This window comes from Octopus bimaculoides, chromosome 2, assembly GCF_046866305.1.
Source record: "Octopus bimaculoides isolate indiv1 chromosome 2, ASM4686630v1, whole genome shotgun sequence".
NCBI lineage: Eukaryota > Metazoa > Mollusca > Cephalopoda > Octopoda > Octopodidae > Octopus > Octopus bimaculoides.
In genome coordinates this window covers 39,195,016-39,217,515 of record NC_142929.1, presented here as the reverse complement: position 1 = coordinate 39,217,515, position 22,500 = coordinate 39,195,016, and the positions used below count along the sequence as shown (strand labels likewise).

General features: G+C 35.0%; 2 protein-coding genes across 4 annotated transcripts in view; one reads left to right on the top strand and one right to left on the bottom strand.

Moving 5' to 3' along the window:
* LOC106874684 (innexin unc-9) overlaps positions 1-22,500 on the bottom strand; it is a 172,749-nt gene that overhangs the window by 138,846 nt on the left and 11,403 nt on the right. The window lies entirely within an intron of this gene.
* On the top strand, positions 4,719-5,291 carry LOC149137036 (uncharacterized). The gene has a single exon (XM_089338210.1). The coding sequence runs from the start codon at positions 4,719-4,721 to the stop codon at positions 5,289-5,291; it is 573 nt and encodes a 190-aa protein (XP_089194336.1).

The window sequence follows — 22,500 nt, the reverse complement described above, 5'->3', positions numbered from 1 at the left end:
TGTCACATTTAGCCAGAATACCCTGTATTTTGGTAGAAATAATCCAATGTGTTATCTTAAGGCGTGTTGTTAATACAAAATTCGTATGGTTTAAAGAAGGAAAAAAAGTGGGACTAGTGGAAGTTCCTATTTTGTTAAAACGCAGCAAAAGGAAGACAATACACCAGCAAAATTTTGGTCAACCAAAATTTGGGATTTTGATCACGTGGTATAGTTATGTTGGTGCTACTTTAGCGTGCGATTTATCGCAGCATCCTACGTTAGCGTGCGGCCTACCGCAGTATCCTGTCTACGCTGTGAAATTACTTTAAGAGTGCGGTCTACCTTTTCTTACCCTTTTACACTTTAGCGTGCGATCTACCTCCACTATAAGAACTTTATACAACAGGATGATAAAAACACGTTGAATAATGTTGAATAATGAATTTTTAATAGCTTACACTTAAATCTTAATAAACGATACACACTTCGTACTTCATTTAGGAATACCACAAACAAATCTGCTGCATCTCTTCTCAAAACATACTAGAGACAGAAACTAGCCTCTGCCTTAAAAAAAGCAAACATTCCAACGGAATAGCACCATCATCACTCACACCAAACATATCCCACCATGAGTATCAAGTCAAAAATTAATACTGCAAATATAACAAATGCAATGCAAAACTAAAGAATCAATGACATACATAAATATACATGTACATGGATGCATATATATATATAGGGGTACGTATGTACGAGCATATGTACATGTGTGTATAACTATTTGTATGTATGTTTATAAGTAAGTAGATGTATATATATGTACGGTATGTGTGTGTACCTACACGTGTATATGCATATGGAAGTATGGAAGTATGTAAAGATAGTTATTTATGTGACGAATACAGAAAGACAAACAAACTTAATAAGAGAAATGGATATCAAGCCACCTGGAGCAAAATGCCGACACGCATGAATAGATGATAGAGTAATAAGCCATAAATATCATGATATCGGAGAAACAACAAAAAAAAAACTAGCGTGTATGTATAACACGCACAAAACACATATAGGTACTCACCGACATACCTAAAATTATAAAGAGTGCCACCTATCCAATTAAAATGACACACGACACCAAAAAACGAAAAATAAAATAATTTAAGAAACTAGCATTAAGCAAAAAATGACTGCATACTAGCACGGAGTGATGCATGAGGGACACATCGTAGATAAGCGATAATGTAACAGATTCTGACGAAAGAATTTCAACAAACTAATAAATTAATTTTGTGAGATTAAAATAAAGTGAATTACAATCAGTACGTACTGTCAACCGAATGACATTGCACTCCGTTGCTTACGACGTCGAGGGTTCCAGTTGATCCGATCAACGGAACAGCCTGCTCGTGAAATTAACGTGCAAGTGGCTGAGCACTCCACAGACACGTATACCCTTAGCGTAGTTCTCGGGGATATTCAGCGTGACACAGTGTGACAAGGCTGACCATTTGAATTACAGGCACAACAGGAAATAAGACTGAGAGAAAGTTGTGGTGGAAGAGTACAGCAGGGTTCGCCACCATCCCCTGCCGGAGCCTCGTGGAGCTTTAGGTGTTTTCGCTCAATAAACACTCACAACGTCTGGGAATCGAAACCGCGATCCTATGACCGCGAGTCCGCTGCCCTAAGCACTGGGCCATTGCACCTCCACTGTGTGTTTATGTATATATGTGTATTTATGTATATTGTTAATACACAAGAAATTGTGAAGGAGAAAAGAAAGTACTTGATAGGTGATATGATTTTTTGGTATTTGAAAACTTCACTAACCATTATTCCGAGTTTCAGGTCTCCAATGTTCAGACAGTAGCCAATATATAAATTTTGTAGGAAAAAAATACAGGAAAAAAATACAGGAAAAAAAATACAGGAAAAAAATCCCATTCATTGGAAAAGTACACATGAAGGAAAACAAAAACAAGATACAAAAAGAAAACAAGATAAAAAAATATATATTTTAGAAGGGTAGTCAGAAGAACGTTTAAATTTGATGCTCAACTTTGATAAGATGCAATGAAAAAATGCAATTGCATTTTACATACCTAGGGGAGCATTCTAGAAAGAGTTGGATCACTGTGGATATATAAATTGCTCGTACTTTATAAAGACAGAACAAATTGTGAAAAATATGAAATGGTTCCATGTACAAAATTTAATAGGTAAATAGTTTCCCTCTTTTCCAAGAGGGGTGTCTTATGATATTGTGGCTATTTGATAAAGACAATCAATATTATACATATTGAAGATACGAATCGAATGATATTACATTAATAGAGAAAATATCTTGAAAAAGGCCCATGAACAGAATTTATCGAATGAATAAATTTTTCTTCTTTTTTTTTACTGAAAGAAACTATATGAAGTTGAAGTTATATGACAGAGCTAGTCAATATTATATATACTTGGAAGAGAGTATAAGAGTAGATTGGACTGAAATAAATTGGACTGGAAATAAAATTTCAACATTGTCGTAATTGAAGATGTTATGTAAGAGATTACTTTTTTCTTCCTTCTTGCATAATGATCTGAAATACATGTATTAAATGCGTTCAAAATAACAATATTTTGCTTGATTTTATTATTATGTTATACAACTCAAAGTCACTACAAGCTAGCCTGCCCTTCGTTTACACAGATAATCTAACAAGGATTTGGAGTGGTTTGTTCTATTGGACACGAGTTGAAAAATTCTGGTAAAATGCATCGCTTCTAAGCATAACACAAAAAGTGTATGTGTGTGTTTATAAATTAGTCGAACAAGTTTCTTGCTCCTCTGAGTTTTTCCCGTGGATGCACAAGGTCTTCAAACAAGTTGTAACTTTGCTCAAGTCTCTGTGTACAGACTGACTCGACCAAAATGAAAAAAAAATTCAAGCTATTACGGTAAAGAGTATTCTTCCGACACTCAACACTAAACCGACATATGTATGAGATAAACCACACAGCTTCAGTTTTCATACAAATTACCTATATATATATATTTCAAGTTTACAGCATTATAGATCCATTTCAGCTAATCTTACTAATCAGTTACTCACATGGTATTAGATAACCGAGTATTAGGTAACGTCGTGATTAAGTAACATCACATGCTCTTCAGAGGTGGGCGGTATGGAAAAAATGTATTCTAAGACAACTCTCTCTCTCTCTCTCTCTCTCTCTCTCTCTCCATATATATATATATATACACTGGCCAAGTGTTTTCTACTATACCCTGTATTTACTTACCTCCACTCTCTCCATCACCCTTTTCCTCCTCCTTCCTGCATGCCCTCTCCTATAACTTCTGTTTGACGCTTATAGCTCGTGTTATTCTGCGTTCATTATCAGTTGCAGCCAGTTTTTGAAGCTGAGAGGATGTAAAACTCTGTCTTTCTTCAACTTCTCTTTTTCTCAACCCCCTGACGAAGGATTTCATCCGAAACGTTGGATATTTTACTCCTCACAGCAAGTTCACTGCACCCCTTTCACTTGTTTCTATATATTTTTTCAAGTCTTGCCGACGCAAAGCTACACAAAATTCCTTGTAGTTTGCCAATATATGAATATATCTGTGTGCATGTCTTTGTGTTATGTTTGTCGCATTCGCCTCTTGATAACTGATGTTGGTTTGTTTACGTCCCCCACAGAATAATTACCAGACTTACAAATAACAGACGACAAAACTCTTCAAGGCGGAGCCTCAGTATGACTGCAGTTTAATGACTGAAACAAACGAAAGAATATATACGTGTGTGTGTGTGTGTGTGTGTGTGTGTGTATTCAGAGAGGGAGAGGTTCAAAAGAGATAACTTTTCTCACAAGATTTGTCATTTTCATCACACGTGTACGCATCTATTCATGCTATTGTGAGCACATATAAACATGTACACAATCGGGTAATATATACGCATACATGCACACGCTCTTATGAATATACAGATACATACCTGGACAGGTTTGCTATTCGCACACTCTACACACACACATTTACGAGACATTCGCACTCACACGCATGTAGAATCGTGCAGTATAGATTCGGATAGTCGAATATGTATGTTCGCAATACACATACACATGCATATGTGCACATAACGTTCTTGTAAAATATCTTGACTTAAATCGTTTATTCTCAGACTCTCAATATGGTTTCCGTGCCGGACGGTCTATTGCTAATGTTCCCACTGTTTATCGTGCCTTGAATGTACCTGGTCAAGCTACGGCAATTGCTTTAGATATCACTAAGGCATTTGATAGGATTTGGCATACTGGACTTCTATAGAAGCTCCAATCCTTTGGTGTCTCAGGTTTCATGCTGAACATCATCACCTCTCTCCTTTATGACCGTAGGATCAAGGTTGTTCTTGATGGTCAATCTTCATCTAGTTATTCTATTAATGCTAGGGGTTCCTCAAGGATCTATCCTGGGCCTAACTCGCTTCTTTTTATCAGTGATCTGCCTGATCATATCATCTGTCAGCTAGTAATCTATGCTGATGATTCCATTTTGTACTCTTGTTTGAACAAATCTGACGACTTGTCTGATATGGTCGAGATCGCTGCTAACCTTGAGAATAATCTTCGATCTATTGTTGAGTGAGGTAGGAAATGGCTTGCAACGTTCAATCCATCGAAAACTAAACTTCTTTCAATTAATCGTTTCAGGCATCCTTTCTTGCCATCGATTTCGATGGATGGTATCGACTTTATCTGAGAGTCGTTCTCTTCGTCTCCTTGGAGAGGCTTTCTGTAATGATTTTTCTTGGCGGATTTACTTTGAATCTATTGTCAAATCGTCTGCAATGAAGGTCGGCTCACTCCATTGTTCGAGGAGTTATCTCATTCCTGAGACTATTCTTTATCGTTATAAGTACACCAATCGCCCCTGCATTGAGTATTGTTGTTACATACGGGCAGGTGCCCCTGCGGATTGTTTAACTCTGTTGGACTGCATTCAACGCCGTACTTGTAATGCTATTGGTCCTGATCTAACTTCTAAATTGGATTCACTCTCTCATCGTCGTCGTGTGGCTTCCTTGTCTCTTTTCTATAAGTATTTTCATGGACATTATTCAGCTGACCTCTCTTCTCTGGTTCTTCCTTTAAGAACTTATCAGCGATCAACTAGACTTGCATCCAGTTCTCATCACTATACTGTGCAAACTCTTTACAGTACCAATATGTTCCCTGGCACCTCTGAACTTTGGGATTACCTTCACAGTCTTGTTTTCCTCTTCAATATGACCTCCAGTCTAAGTCTAATGTAGATCGTCACCCATTGACTTCTGTCTAGTATCCGATTTTTTCTAGTAGCTCTTACGTTTTCAGTGGTCTAAGGACCTTGTAACGAGCGAATGCTTTAAAAAAATGCACGTGAATGTAATCTACATTCTTATGCATGCATTACCATACCTGATCATAATTGCACCCCCAAGTGTATATCTTCATGCTTCCACTTGTGCACATACGTTCATTGACGTAAACATGCATGCAATCTCGTGTGCAAGTGCTAAGACGAGCTGGCATGGAAAAGTTTGTTTTTTTTTCATTATTATGCACCCGTTTAAATGTAATTTGATTATGAAAAGCAAGAGAAATGAGATATGTTAAATTTCAAAAATTAGTTCAGATGGATCAGCGATGAATATATTAAATAAGATAAGTAACATAATAGATAAAATGAGATAAATAAAACGGCAGTAAATGGAAAATGATGAGTAGTAATAAATGTTATAAATAAATTGAAATAAACTGATGTTTAAAGAAATATTACTTTAGCAAAACATTTCAAGGCAAAGTAAAGAGGTATTAGATGTACAATTATGTGGGCGACTGTAAGAAATGAGTGGAATTGCTGAGAATATTTGTAAGCGAAAAAAAAACGTAACAACATCGCAAACATAAACTTGGTTATTCTTGCTTTTAAGCTTTCTTACAAACGTGATAAAAACAGAAACGCTCAGTTGTCACCTTTGTTGAACTCAGAAAAGTTTTACTCTTATTACAGGATAAGAACAGTTTAAATTCAATAACGAATAATCATTGTGATTGTTTGCAAAAAGCAAAAATACCTGCTACGTAATGCTACCAAAGTTTACTATAAAAATTTGAAATGAGAAGTTTCCATAATGTTCATCACATTCCACTACTTTCTCTCTCTAGCTTTCGTTTTACGTTTTTGGTCTTCTTTTGTTCCAGCAATCATTGTTTCTTTGCATGCTGAATTGTACGTTGTTCATTATACATGACTTTGAAAATAGAGAGAGATTTTTCAGCGCATTTTCAAGGTTAACCATACTTCTTTTAGCTTTTCTACGTTGTTCATTATTCGTTTCCTCACTTCCTTTCTCTATCTGTTATTTTCTTTCTTAAATATTGTAGTATTTTTGTAGTATCTGCGCTTAAATGACGCCGGAACGGTTGTAGACTAGTATAACTACAACTGACTTCATTAAATAATACCGTAATTTATCTATTTATTCATTTTTTTATTCCAATATTTCTTTTTTTTTTTTAAATCCATCTTATATCATCATATGCATCCAGTCAAATGATGCTTTTTTTTTCTCATTACATCCATTTACGGGTTTAAGTGTCATTCCTCATGTTACCTTCGAAAATAGGAGACATGACATTAAGAGTCACCATATTTGCAGTTTCGGCATGAATGTATGTGTGTGTGTGCGCGCGTGTGCATGCGTACGTACGTGTGCACCACTTGTACGCGTGTTTTCGTACATGTAAATATGCCTCTCTTTATCTGTCTATCTATCACAACGGAACTTTTGAAACTATACTAAATATATTTTATTGGCACATAAGTGACCAAGCCAAGTAGAAGACATCACTTGGAATATTCGGTGTTTGTTCAAGTAATATAAGTGCAGTGGCGACAGTGATGAAGACAAGGAAGAGGGGATGGGAGGAGGGGAGGAGGGAGAAGGAGGATTGTGATGTTGATAATGAAAAAATTATGAAAATATGGAAAACTATATGGCCATGGCGAAGGCGGTGATGCGAATTATAGCGGTGGTCATGATCGTGAAACAGGTAATGATTGTAGAAGTGAAGGTGCTAGTGTTGGCGATGCACTGACCTGCATACAAGAAGACACACACACTCACACATATGCACCACACACATATTTGTAATTCAAATTACCAGATACCTGATAGAAAAGAGTTTTGCGTAAGAGCTTTCGCTTGTCTTCAGGTCTTCCGAAACACGTGTTTGTGTGTGTGTATGCATATATTTACACATATATATATATATAAATATGCATATATATACGCATATATATACACATATGTATATGTACACATACATACGTATACACATGCATACATACACACATGTTATTGCGGAGGGACATACAGGCATACACACACATATGAAGGGCGTACATGCACACACACACACGCACTTCCATAATATTAAACATAATATTAAACATAAGCTATAAACATGTGTATAATCACACACACACACACACACACATATATATTTAAATGTACAAATACAAGCACACTCACAATGTCACTCGTCCAGCAAGCCCATGAAAGAAATAACGATTGCGAAATAACATGTAACTGTAAATATAAATACAGATGCATAAATGACTCGTACACACACGTTCATACACAAATACATATACAAACGCCAGTATATATGCATGTGTATACATGCACGAAATACGAAAATAGCATAAATATACGCATGTGTGTGCATGTAAATGCACGCATGCACATACGTAGACATCGAAATGTGCACACACACGCGCGCACACACACACACACACACACACCTATATATGCGCACGCGCACAATTACATCACAAGCAATACCTAGAAAGGAAAGCATGATGGTATAACACACAATACATAAATTACAATACACAGTATATATAACAGTATAAACGAATATAGATACATACGTGTGCCTCTGTGCACTGCATGCACGCATGCATAAGTAAGTAATGGGATGTAGTAAATACGAAAACCATGACAAGTTTATATCCTACAATAGTGAAATTATCGAAAGGTAGTCAGGTGAATGAAAATTAGTTAAAAATATGTATCATAAATGAAGAAATTGTAGGAAAATGTAAAGACGAACAAAACAAACAAGAAGTGAGGTTTGCGAGAAGATTAGATTTATCACTGCGGGAGAGTTATCGGTTAGTGAAACCGGAAAGACTGAAATGCTTGCAAGTCCTATAGGTATTATGAATATGAGTTCCTTCAGTAATTAAGTCTACTTGGTTATCTTTAGAGTATAGGCTTCTCAATCTTTCGTTCATGCAAAGGCTGCACGGTTTGTGGTTTCCAGTGTAAGATTTTTCAGTAGAGATTGTATGTTACGGATTTGTTTTCAAGAGAGTGAATATAACTAACGAAAGCAGTTTCATTTATAGAATGAGTGTGTGAGTTGTATCTTAAAAGTATAGGAGATAATACTTATGTAGGCTTTAGAAGATATGGTGGCTTACTATACACTCATATATACGTCCTTAACTAAACAGTTGTTATTGAGTGGACAGTTGATGATATCAGTGAAATTGCATGGTTTGCTAAGAGTATATTTATCTGTAACCATACAAGGCATGCCACTTCTCATCTTAAACACCTGATATGTCTCTAGACGTAGCAAAATACCTTTTTTTTTTTGGACTCATTTTCTTAAAAGGGTGTGTCAGCGTGTGTGCGTGCGCGAGCGCGTGTGTGCGTGCATGCGAGCGTGCGTGCGTGCGCACGTATATGCGTGCGTGCGTTTGTGTATAGATGCAGATACTGATACAGTTATATCTGTATCATTACGCACACACGTACACACACGTGCGCGCGCGCGCGTGTATAGCTGATCAGAACCTGACAATAATTAATTTAGAACATTTGTTGGTCACGCGATTATTTAACGCTTTAGCATTCAGATTACTCTGTCGAATTAATTACTTATTTATTTACATTTTTAGAAAATTAATCATGCATTATCTCATAGCTTTGAGATAATGATGGTGCGAGTATTTATTTTTAGAATGACATTGTAGAGTCGACGTGAGAGGCTGAATCTGGTCAGTTTGAATAGGTAGAATCTTTAAGCTTGATATGGCCGGCTTAAATGCTAAAGGTTTAAAATAAATTTAAATATATCACGTTTTAAAATCAAGAAGGATAGGAAGAAATTATTTCTTGAGAGATTCAGTTTTGAATAGGAATTTTGAAATGATTTCGGTCAATAAGCATGGACATATTCTGTAGCATAAATATGTAACCAAATGGATTAAGTTTTTTTTTTTTACGTTTGGATGAATTATGTGCATATATGTGTAGTGTATGCGTGTATACAGTCATGGCTGTGTGGTAAGAAGCTTGCTTCGCAACCACATGGTTCCGGGTTCAGTTCCACTGCGCGGCACCTTAGCAAGTATTTTCTACTATAGCCTCGGGCCAACCAAAGCCTTGTGAGTGAATTTGGTAGACAGAAACTGAAAAAATCCCGTCGCATACACATACATGTATATATGTGTGTGTGTCTGTCTGTTTCTGTTTTTATTCCCGACTACCGTTTGACAACTGCTGTTGGTTTGTTTACGTCCTCGTAACTTAGCGGTTTTGCAAAAAGTGACCGATAGAATAAGTACCAGACTTTTAAAAAAAATGAGTCCTGGGGTTGATTCATTCGACTAAAAGTTCTTCTTGGTGGTACCCCAGCATGGCAGCAGCTTAATGACTGAAACAGATGTAAGAAAAAATAAAAGACTTGTTCTTTTATATTTATGTATGTACGTACGTATGTATATTATGTTTACATTTGTACCATTTGTACAGGTACTGTGTAATTATGCGGGCATGACTGTATATAACATGTGTGCGTATACAGAAACATAGGTACGTATATGTATATAAAATTACGCATATGTTTAAGCGGGTATCTGCGGAAATAAAGATGCAAAATTTATATATTTCTTCATTCTTTTCGAATTTATTGTTATTTAATTTTACTTATTTGCATCATTTTTCTACTTATTTCTTTTATTAGAGTGAGCTTGTATTTATTTAAAATTTAGGATGTTTCCGACATCTTGATATAGTGCCGTTATCTCTACATGTTTTCATCTAAAATCTATCATTTTGTTTACTCCCCCTCCTCTCTTCCTCCTTCGCTAATTCTTTGACATCAACTTCTGTCCAAGAATCATTTCTTTTTTCAAACCTTCTTAATTTTAGCTGTTATATATTCAAATTTGTTTTGATAGTTTGAACCGTACAGAAATGTTCAGACTTGATCTTTGAAGCGTCCACAGATTATTATAATAATAATAGTTTCTGATGAACTATTTGAGTCTCACGAAAGCATAGTCGCTGTTCTAAAACAAATGAAATTGTTATATATATATAAAGTATTCGTTCTGCAGTTTATTGATCCTTCTATTCATTTAGGTTTCCTTGATCATTGAATCAAGAGTCTTCCCATATACTGTACACAAACACACACACACACGCACGCACACACGCACACATACATACATACATACATGCATACATACATACATACAATGTGGAGACATTCACTCCGTTAGTGTTTTGGAAAACAATGTGTATGGAAATACAACGCATCGAACTGGGCGACGAATGACGTCATTGAACTGTAAAATGTGTTTTTTGCGTCGTAACACTTCTTCAGCCAAAACACTGAATCCGTCTTTCACAGTCCCGAATATTAAGTCGAAGTGGCGATCTTCTCTGTGATCCGTATTAGACATCGAAAACAGACACTTCTAACAAATGTATCAGAAATGTTTGAATGCCAGGTATACTACCGATAATTCCCGTCCGAAACTGCAGTATTTAGATCCAGTGGGTTGTAGTTACGTTGAGAAGAAAGACAACGGTTATCAAATGCTAGTAACCAACCGCTTTAGAATATCCTACTCCGACATCGGATGCATCGAGCAACAAACAACGAAGAGTACCAGTTCGGGGATGAACCAGCATTGTAGCCCTCGCTAATTTGTCTCGTTTCCATTTAGGATTATTGCTTGGTTTTTCTTTGTTCCGTATCAAAGCATGTCTCTCATGTAAAAATTTACTAAGCTGAGAAATTCACGTACTTTCCGCAGTGATGTTGGAAGTGGAAAATTTACAATGGACGTCCCTTTCTCGGTGAGTGAATGAATTCCTTCTTTGTCGATGATGTATGCGAAGAATGATAAAAATGTAATTGAATACACATTAATAGTGGTTAATGATAACGCTCTACTCAGTCAAACATTCGAAAAGCGTCTTCTTTTCGTGTTTTTAGAATTAGTTGCAACCATTAACTCATCGATATATGCATATAACGAAAGGCAAGCCACGTGTCACAGAATTAACAAAATGCCGGAATGCCTGCGCAGCAGTACTCAGGCCAAAACGCATTTGAAGGAATTCAAACAATCTGAAAAGTATAGAAATTGCTAGTCTTGTGCCCAACATTGAATATTAGTATCCTTTAAACTTCGTATTAATTTTGTATAACGAGGTGTTGAGATGTTTTCAATGGCGTTTACATGTACACATGTTGCTAGAGTAACTTATTAGAAAGATATTTTGTAAGTTCTATATAGCTTTCTGCTGCACTGTTATTTCTATGGGAAACTTTAGCTCGATAAAGTTGTTTCAGAAATACATATGCTATTGAAGAGGCAGATTATTATGTGTGATGCAGTTTCACAGAAAAGATGAGTTTTGCATATTCGTACTTGAAAGTTTTCTGTTTATTCTGGCTATGGAAACAGCTAAAATTTTGGTGTAACTGTTGCTCATCTTCACGTTATTTATATTAAAGATCATATGTTATCCAGAAATACTAGTTTATAATTTTCAGGAAAATCCTTGTAAATGTAGAAAACATTTATACCGTATGGTAAATTACGTCATAGAATATTTCGTTCCCTAAATTTGCGTCTTCATGTCTTGGCGTTGTTCTATAAGTATCCCGTCTGTGAAGCAGCCGTTTTTTGATGCGTCATTAAAATATTCTTTATTAAAAGAATAAACTGGATATACATTTACTAATATTATTAGTTTCTACGTTTTATTGGAAGAAGGTTGTATATGTAAATATACCGCAAAAATTTGTTAGGTTTACTATTGGGTCAATATTACCAGTATCTGAATCTAGAATTATAACTAAGAAATTAACTGTAGTGGTGGGATGATACTTGATCCTTTAGGAAGTAGCGAAGTGAACCTATAATCTCTCCTGGTCTAAGACCGTACTGCGTGGTTAAGAGCCATATCCTTCTCGAGGTGCTACCGTTGGTATTCTAACCTGCTTTGGTCGATATCAGACTTGAACAGACCGGGACAAAACAGCATGGATTTAAGGAAGCTATACCCCGATAAAAGAACATACAAGTAGGACTGGTTCTCACCAGTGGGACAAGAGCCACAGAAAGTCTGCATGATGAATGTCCATAAAAAAAAAATCCATATCTACTGTGATTCTTTAAATATAATTGTTTGAATACACGGATGAACACCTTCCTGAGAACATTCACAGTGTGACCATTCTTCGCAAAAGAAGTAGTCAAGAATGAGGGGAACTCTGCGTAACAACTTTCTCGAAATAAGTCTAAGATATACATTCCCATCGTTTCACAAAACCCAGCTCTATGACATGATCCCTAGGCTAAATAAAGCTATTCCTGGCCATTACATTTAATACAAAATGGATTATGGTTAAATAGCAAAGATTTCAATCGGACGTAATAATATTGATTTCAAAAGTAGGCACAACCCTAGCAATTTCGGAGTATGGGGTGAGTCGATTACATCGACCCCAGTGATCAACTGGTACTTATTATATCGACCCCGAAAAGATTAAATGCGAAGTCGACCTCGGCGGAATTTGAACTCAGAATGTAAAGACGGATGAAATGCCGCCAAGCAACGGTTCTGCAGCTCGCCGCCTTATCAAACATAATGATATTAATATCAGGATCACTAGTTATTGTAAAACTTTTACGAATTGTAATTTTTTTAATTGGTTTTCAAAGCAGACTTTACTTATTGACGAGCAGACTTCTGTTACATCGAGTCATATAAATTTACAAATGTTTGATGAAATTAAGTCGAGACTTTTTCATTGGCTCAGTTATTGTGTTATCATGGATTTGATTCGAAAATCTTAACTTTAAGATTTTATCTATTCAAATATATTACTTATATATAAATTTTTGTAACAGTTCCGATACCCTCGTAATTTTTAGCAAGTTTTACGAGTTGTTTGTGCTACTTTGGACTACAAATGGTCTTATCTAATGGAAGGTGTGACCGATTCTTCTTCAATTGGCAGCTTACCATCTTGAAAGGTGAATAGTGCATTGGATAATATAATCCTGGATACACTATCTGAATATTGGACGGAATGGTCACGAGTGGAATATTTCTGATCGCATGACTGCTTGAGGTCTAAACAGCAACAACATCAAGAACTCACGAGTGCTGACAAGGCTGTATGGTTCAGAATTTCACAGTACAACACTTTCAGTAAATAATTTCTACCATAGCCATGTGTATACCGAAACCATGTGAGTCAAATTGTGCAGAAGTTTGTTAGATGAATTGTGCCCTATTCTTGAATGGTATTTTAAATTTATTGCCCAATTTAACACCACCACTTAGTTGATGGCTACCTACAGTAGAGATCATCCCGATGCCAACAATGGAATCTCTACGTGGCTTCCCAATCTGCAAGAAATAGAAATCAAAACTCTAGGAAAAGCAACCAAATTTCCTTCAAATAAAATCCTTCGAAAATAGCACATAGAATAATCTAGTCCTGGATTCCCTATCCGCAGAAAAAAGATGGGATGGTCACAGCAAGATTGTATCTCATCAAAGATCTGTTTGCAAAGAAGTGACATGAGGCTAAACGGTAAAAACAGTAGCAGAAACAATAAAAACCATTCTGTAGCAAACTTTCAAGTAATTTGTTTTCTGTTAATTTGAAACATAACAAACCCAACTCTAAAAACCAACATATTACGTCTTGGAATTGCAGACTTTACAGTTCTATATTAAAGAGGTGAGGAATTATGTACATTATTTACATTTGACGGATACTTGTCCTCATCTTGTTTGTTATTAACACAACGTTTCGACTAATATACACTCCAGCCTTCATCAGGTGTCTTGGGGAAATTTCGAACCTGGGTTCTCATTCCTAAGGTATTTTTCGATGTTATTATTACTATTATTATGCCCCTATTATTATGGCGTAGTGGTTAAGAGCGCGGGCTACTAACCCCAAGATTCCGAGTTCGATTCCGGGCAGTGACCTGAATAATAATAATAATAATAATAATAATGATAATAATAACATCAAAAATACCTTAGGAAAGAGAACCCAGTTTCGAAATTTCCCCAAGACACCTGATGAAGGCTGGAGGGTTTATCAACCGAAATGTTGTGTTAACAACAAACAAGATAAGGACAAATATCCGTCAAATATAAATAATGTAAATAATATTACAGACTTTATTTTAAGTTTTAGTGACTGTTAATTAGCATTTATGAACAGTAAACAAAATATTGATATTCGTAACAATATGCCCATACTAACGTTGTGAATTTGCTTAGGATTTAAGTCACTAATACTCTTCACTAATTCCATCAGAAAAGGTTTGGATATAACAATTTCCTGTTATACCCCTCAAAAACATATATGAAGTTTTATACCAGTATGAAATAATTGTTATTTCTAATGATTATAATACACTTGAAGATGGTGTTTACCAATCTGCTATGCCTGATTGTTTTACCACATTTGGGATTAGCCAAAATGTAATCAGTGTATGTGCTACTGCAACAAAAACCAATGTATAGTTTAATCCTGTAATGTGTAATTTGAAAGTTTGTTTTCATTCAATTAACGTGATTACACTCGTTTCAGACGTTAAAAGGTACAGTGCTGTGTAATTAAAGCACTTCTGTTATCTTTGAAGTTTTATTTATCTATTGTGAATTTCTGAGATATGGTGCTTTCCACATTAGCACAATGTCAATTACATTATCTTATCTGTAATTTCATGTTACTGTTTCAATATCATTACAGACAGGATAAATAAATAGAAAAAAACGTCCTTTATGTAATTCAAATACTACTAATTTCTCAGAAAATCAAAATACTTACAGGAATAACAGTTTTTTTACTTTTTATACTCATTGTATAATGTCTCAATCATTTTCAGTATAATACACAGAAAAATGTAGTAACACAGAACTGAATGTCTTTCTCTTCTATCACACTCAAGCCTCTGAACACCTGGCATAGAACCACCCTGATCATCTCGAATACTAACCCCCTCCCCCATTTTACCAAGGTGGTTTTTTCCTGTTTCTCTTTTCCTTTCCCTTCTTTTTCATTCTGCTTGTTCTTTTCTTCCTTTGCCTTGCAAGTTACTTTGCAACGTCCCTAGTGTCAGGGGCATTAAAAAGGCACCCAGTACACTCTGTTAAGTGGTTGGATTTAGGAAGCAATATACAAGTCATGTTGAAGCCAATATTGATACTCAACACAGTCCTACAACTTGCAGAATCATGTTGAAGCCATCCAACCCATGCCAGCATGGAAAAATGAACGTTAAGTGGTATTGGTGGTGGTGGTGGTGGTGACGACAACTACGACAGCAACGAGGACAATAACGATTGTTAATTAAGTGTTCTGACTTCAAATCTCACTTTGTTGATATAATAAAAGTTAGTAATATTATGAACTCTATCTTCAGTTCAAAGCCAATCATTTGGAGTGAAGGATACAGTCAATTCAAAAAAAAAAAAACCAGTAAATTACTAGTGTTTATTTTCCTAACTCAGGCAAAATGGATGGTAAAGTCAAACATAGGGGGATATTTAATTGAGAACCTAAACAGACATTACTAACTACTATGAGGTATTTAATTTTTTATGCTGCTGTTTCCATCCATAGTATGAGTGTAAATTAATTCAATAAAGGTCATTGTGTATTTTAGCTTGGGTTGGACGGACAGTATTTATAGTCTATTCAAAGCCATTTAACATGGGTGAGATTTTTAATGTTCAGCTGAACTTTTGCAGGTTAATATCTGTGAGAAAAATTGAAACAAGAAAGGAGTAGCCGTGGACTCCTTTCCTGTTTAAGCAAAGCAGAGATCAAAGTTTAGGGTGAGGTACAGTAAAGATAAAAAGAAAGAGGTCAATTGAGGGATATGGGGGTTAGGTTGCAGCTTGATAATTCAGAGGAGTAGGGGCTATGAGAATAAAAGTTGCAGAGACAGAGAGAGAGAGAAGGGGGTAAAGTGCATGAATGCACTAATGGATGTTTTGGCTATGATCTGGATATGTAATAAAGAGACAAATTCACAGAGTTGTTAGAGAGTAGGATAGAATACCTTATAGTATTTGTTCCATCTCCCTGCACTCCCATCTGTTTATCAAGAGAGGCAGTAACACTTTCTTACACACACAAAAGAACTTCCACCTACCAAATTCGTTTACAAGCCTTTGATTGGTTTGAGGCTATAGGAAAAGACATTTTCCCAAGGTACTACTCTGTGTTCAAATCCCACTGAAGTTAATTTTACCTTTCCTCCTGTTGGGGTTGACAAAAAAACTTCCAAACTATGGTTGTCAGAGGTTCAGTTGAGATACCTCGTTGTATCTGTTGTAGTCTTTGCTTTCTGACAGCAACACCTGCAAAGACACTGGTTCTAAACTGTATTGGCCCAAAAGTGGTAGTGTATCCCTTGGACAGCATTGATGTCATGGAGAAGAGAGACTTGCATACATGGGCTAAAGGCAGTTATCGATGGTGCTGCTAGGGTATGTGCTGCTGGGGCAGCCCTAGAGATTTCTTTTCACCACCACCCCAGCCCCCACAGCCTATACAGGCTCATACAGCAGACCCAAAAGTATCATGCTCCTAAAAAAAACTTTGCCTGAAGTGGAGCACCCCTACTCCCAACTACTTTACCGGCAGATATATAGTCAACACTGACCAATAGAGGTGCATAGAGTATGTAATCATCCTGACAGATTGTCAACAGTTGTTGAGACCTAGCACTTTTTTGTTGTCTATTATGTGTTGTTACACATGAATAAAGTTTCTTTGACATTTTACTGTGACTGTTAAGTTGCTGTTGATGTAGACTAGGTTGTCATATCATATTAGAAAATGTATTTTGAGATTTTATCATTATAAGTAGAGCATGTCAAACATAAGGTGTGTTAGTTACATGCAAATAATGCATGTGTGAAAAATAAATTATTACTGTGTGGTGTTGATTGTAAAAGAATGTTTAGCTAGAAATAAATAGGTCGTTTGTGTAAAGAAGGAAGGTTAGGGAAGACATAGTTAAGCACTTACATAAGTTAACAGAATGTGAACCAAAGAATTATATGAAGTTTACAGATAATAATAATTTACTTATATGATAATAATTTACTTATATAATAATAATTTACTTATAATAATAATAAATTTACTTATAATAATAATAATCTCTTCATTGTAAACAATTCATCGTTTCATTCATTAAAACTAGGAACATTTTACGAATAGACTTATTCAGAGAAAACAGCTTGATAGTAATAATTTTTGTGAGATGGGAATCATCAACCCCTGTGCTCAACTGGCACTTATTTCATTGACCCCCAAAAGGATGAAAGGCAAAGTCAAGCTTGACAGAATTTGAACTCAGAATGTAAAGATGGACGAAATGCCACAATGCATTTTGCCAGGTGTGCTAATGGTTCTGCCAGCTTGTCACCTTAATGCCATTAAGTATATTGTCAGTGTGCTAATGGTTCTGCCAGCTTGTTACCTGCCTTCAGCTTGACAGTAATAATAATTTTAATTTATAAAACTTTCTACAGTGAGGTACAGGGATGATCGGAAAAAATGCTAATGCAGTTAATAATGTTCAGCTTGAATTACTGGTGGTTGGTGAGTGATGAGATGTAAGATATGGTTAGGAAGGTGTTCTGTTGTGTCACAAGAGAGTCATTATGCCAATAATAAACACATTTCTTTATTTACTTGTCAATTGGCTAACTGTTTAACCTATTAACAAATTGATTGTTTAATTGTTCCATCAACCAATCAATCAGCTGAGTTTTTCAAAGTGCTTTCATCACAGTTAATCGAGCAATTGATTAGTTAATTGATTAGATGGTAAACCAATTGACAAATGGAAATAAAGAAGTGAAATAGAACCAATGCATGTGTTTATTTGTGGTGTAATAATTCTCCCAAGATGCAACAGAATATGATTTTACGCACAAGTTCGTCTTGCAAATCAAATACAAAAAAAAAGACAAAATATTCTAAGTTAGGAAAGTAGTTTCAGTGATAAACAGTCCAGTACTGTTGTTCATTTAATCAACTGTCTCATCAACCATTACTTGTACCAATGCTAAAAATCAGTTTTTAATAATCCTGTCTTTTTATGTTCTGAATTCCAATATCAGTGAATTCATTTGTCTTCTACAATCTTGCAAATATTGGTAAGTTGTCCACGGTTTACAGTATTAAAACATCAAATCACTGGAGGAGTCATACAATGGACTAAGCCACCTTTTTTGCAATGTAAGGAATCAATATCAGTTGAGCCTGTTTGGGGTGTTTAGGAAATATTTAAATATGTAATTTACTCATATTTTTGTTGTTTACCAAGAGATCGGCTGTGTTATGACTGATTTATATCATGTAAAAAGTCAGTCAAAGTTCAACCAAAGTTCCAGCATGATCATTTCAACCTGGTATATCTTGAACTGCAATATCCAGTATATCTTTCATTTCTTAATATGATAAGGTAAGATTTTAGTGAGATTTACCTGCCAATTTTAGCAACATTGACAATCAGTGTACTTACAATATACATTCTTTTTCACAATCAGTAGATAACTGCTTTCTAATTCTAAATATCCAAACTATGTGGTACTTGTGGTCCAGAATTTAGAATGATTTACTAAATAAGACTGAAATATTATAATCTTTATCGTGAGTCTTTGATAAATTTTACATAAAATTACTTTTGAAGTACAAGCAGCTTTGAAATTGTATAATTCTAACTTAATTAAGAAGTCTCAGAGAATATCATAGAGTAAATGAGTGCCACAGAGTAAACTAAATCTGCAACCAAACTTTGATTCCAGTGGAAACGATTTTAATTCCTTTACATTATTAATGTCCTTGGGAAATCTGCTAAAGTTCATTTATTCTCAATCTCTATAGACTGAAATCTCAAATGAAGTCATTACAACAATTCTTACTATGCTGATTCTTTGAAACTTAATTAAACAATTATCCCTTTGGGGATAGTCATTTAATTAAGTTACTACAGTTGCTGATTACTATGAGTGTTCTAAGAAGACAATAAGCAAATGACTATTCATATGTTAAGTAATCAAATGATGCTTTATAATTAAAAATTGAAAGTATCTTTCAGTCTGAACCCTGTTATTCTATGCCCCATATACTTTTGCATTCCTGTTTAATAATTTCATTCATTCTTACACAGTTCTAATGTTGTCCCAGTACGCTACTCTTTTTTTTTTAATCTTACTTGAACAATCTAATAAAAGTTAATGGCACAAAATATAAATTCAATTATCAAAGAAATTCAGATCCAAAAATTTCATGATCAACTCACAGATCTGAAAATTGATAATTTCAAAACAATTAAAATTGCATCAAAGAGGTTTGCTATCTTGTAGACAAATATATATTTCAATGCAAAGCTGTTAACTCTTATGTGAACTATAATTCAATCGTGGTTTAATAGTATTGTTCATCACTATCTGGAATCAAATTGAGCTAAAACTGAATAACTGTTTAATGGAGTTAAAGGGACCCATACATAGCATTAGTTTCAAAGGCAGCTCTTATTAAAATGTATTCAATTTTATTTCATATGCTGCTAGAAAAAGTATCCCTTTTGAGTACCATAGTAATATTCCCTATGCTGTATTCTATGCACTGGCAAGGAGATTCGAAAAAATGTCTTTGCATATAGTTCATTGATGACTATACACTGGTTTTAACTCTAACTCTTAATAAAAGTCTTTTATTGGACAATAAATTTCTTAAGTTCATTCATGTTTTAAGATCTTGCTTTTATCTTTTGCATGAAATAAATTTAATATCAGCCATTATTGTTGTCTTATTTTAATTAAAATTATTTTAAATTAAAATTATGTCCGTTTCTCATTAGTTACAGTACTTGAATTACACTAATCATATTAACAATTACACTTGTGTTGTTTTCAGGTATTTAAGTTGATAATTACTATAGTAACCAACATTTTTTTTTTCTGCTTGGTGTTTAAAGAAGTTGTTTACAACATTTGAATATGTCTGAACACAGGTTCATTTTTATGCAAATTTGCTCTTCAAACCAACACTGGTTTCTTGAACTCTCTTTAGCACTTGGTCTCATATAAGTCAACCATTGATGAAAGCAACCCAGGAATTTGCCAACATTGTACTACCTTTAAACCATTGTCATTTAAACTGTCATTCAGTACTTCTTTTTTGTAGTTGAAGAGTTCAGTGAAATAGTCTTTCATATTTTGAATCACCATGACTAGTTAACTGAGATCTGACATCAAATTTTGACTCAATTTGATTTGCAGAACAATATATAAAGTTAAAAAAAGAAGCAAATACATAATTTCAAAGAAAAGTTCTCTTTGAAATCAATTCAATACTAAAAATGTACTTAAAAAATCAGCAAAGTTTATATTCACATAGCTTTGTATCTGTCACTGAAACTTGGTTATTAATCATACATACAGATATATTTTACACAATATCATTCACTTTTCTAATAAATCAAACTTACCACAGACGAGCTCAAAAATTATGTGTTTGACTAGTCTAGTTAGTAGAACATTTCACAGAATGCTGAATCTAGACCATATTGAACTAATTAGAGAGATTTTATATAATGAATTGACCACCTTAAAATAGCAGCCAAGCACCTCAAATCACATGCTACTGTCGTAAATAAAGGAGACATTAGACAACGTAGTCTGATACACACACAAAAAAAAAAAAAAGCAGTATGTTCATGATTTGGAATGTTTACTCATAGTTCTATTTTGAGCTAAACAACAACCTAGTCCACTTAAGAAACAAACAAGATCTATATGTATAAAAGAGAGATTCTGTCTGTGCGTTTGTGTGTCCTCAAAAGTGAAAGTAAATGGTTCGAGGGAGGTAACACTAATTGTGCACAAACCTATGACAAACTGCATTGAGGCAAATATTCTCATTGGCTGTGGTAAACTTGACATTGCCTTCGTTCCTTGCATACCAGTTATACCATCTAATGTCCCATTCAAATTTAAGCCCTTACAGTTTCCTATCCCACTTTCTTTTGCCATGAGCATTAATAAAAGTCAGGGCTAAAAACTAAAAGTTGCTGGATTGCAACTTGAAGAACAAACAGAAGTTTAGAAATAATACATTTCTAAATCTAGTTGGTCATGCTACTCCAGGCTGATGACGAGCAAAGACTCAGAAACATGTCTCTGGATGCAGGCTTAGCTGGGTGGAGGTACTTGTCTCCTCCTTGTAAATATAAGGATACAGGAAATGTGTCAAGGCTGACAGGATGCAGTGCAGCTTCCTAGGTCTAGACAACAGTAGTATTATTCCCTTCAAGGGACTGTCACATTGAGTTGACAGCATACAACTACTTCAAACAGAAGTTTGTATAAAAAATCCATCTTTTTTCTACTTCAATTATTACATGTTTTTCTCTTATATAATACCCACATACTGGACGAGTAAACCTAAATCTTACTGACAGGACCACAGCACTTGTAATTTCATTGGACTATTACTTACTGTTGCCTTGCCTTCCATTCCTGTAATATAGCATCAGAATTTCAGCACTAACACTGACAGGACACAGCATTTGTAATTTCATTTGCCTATTACTTACTAATAGTCCTACAAAAAACAAACCATCAAAAAGCAAATACCAAACAAATGCATGACATACGATGCCCTTTCTATATCGCCTATTATGCTATTGTCTAATTTGTCTCAACAAAAATTATGCAATGGTACAACACTAATTGTGTGCTGACACAGTATTTTTTTATTTCATTTCACTATTACTTACCAATATTCCTAATCAAGAAAATGTCTACTGAAAAAAAGACTGTCAAAAATGAAAACCAAACAAACATATACCATGCAATGCTTTTTCTATATGAACAGTGATGCTCCACTTGACCAGCAGCCTTTTCAGTGTCATCGCAGTCAACTGGATTCCATAAAGCTATTCTTCTATATGATATACCCATTATTCTAGCTTCTTGGCTCGAGAAACAGTGAAAGTAATTACCCAATCAACAACGGGTATTACTGCTAGTACACTAATGAAGAAGGGCTCAGAAATAATTACCTTTAGCTACTAAATGATTCAACACATCCCTCTCA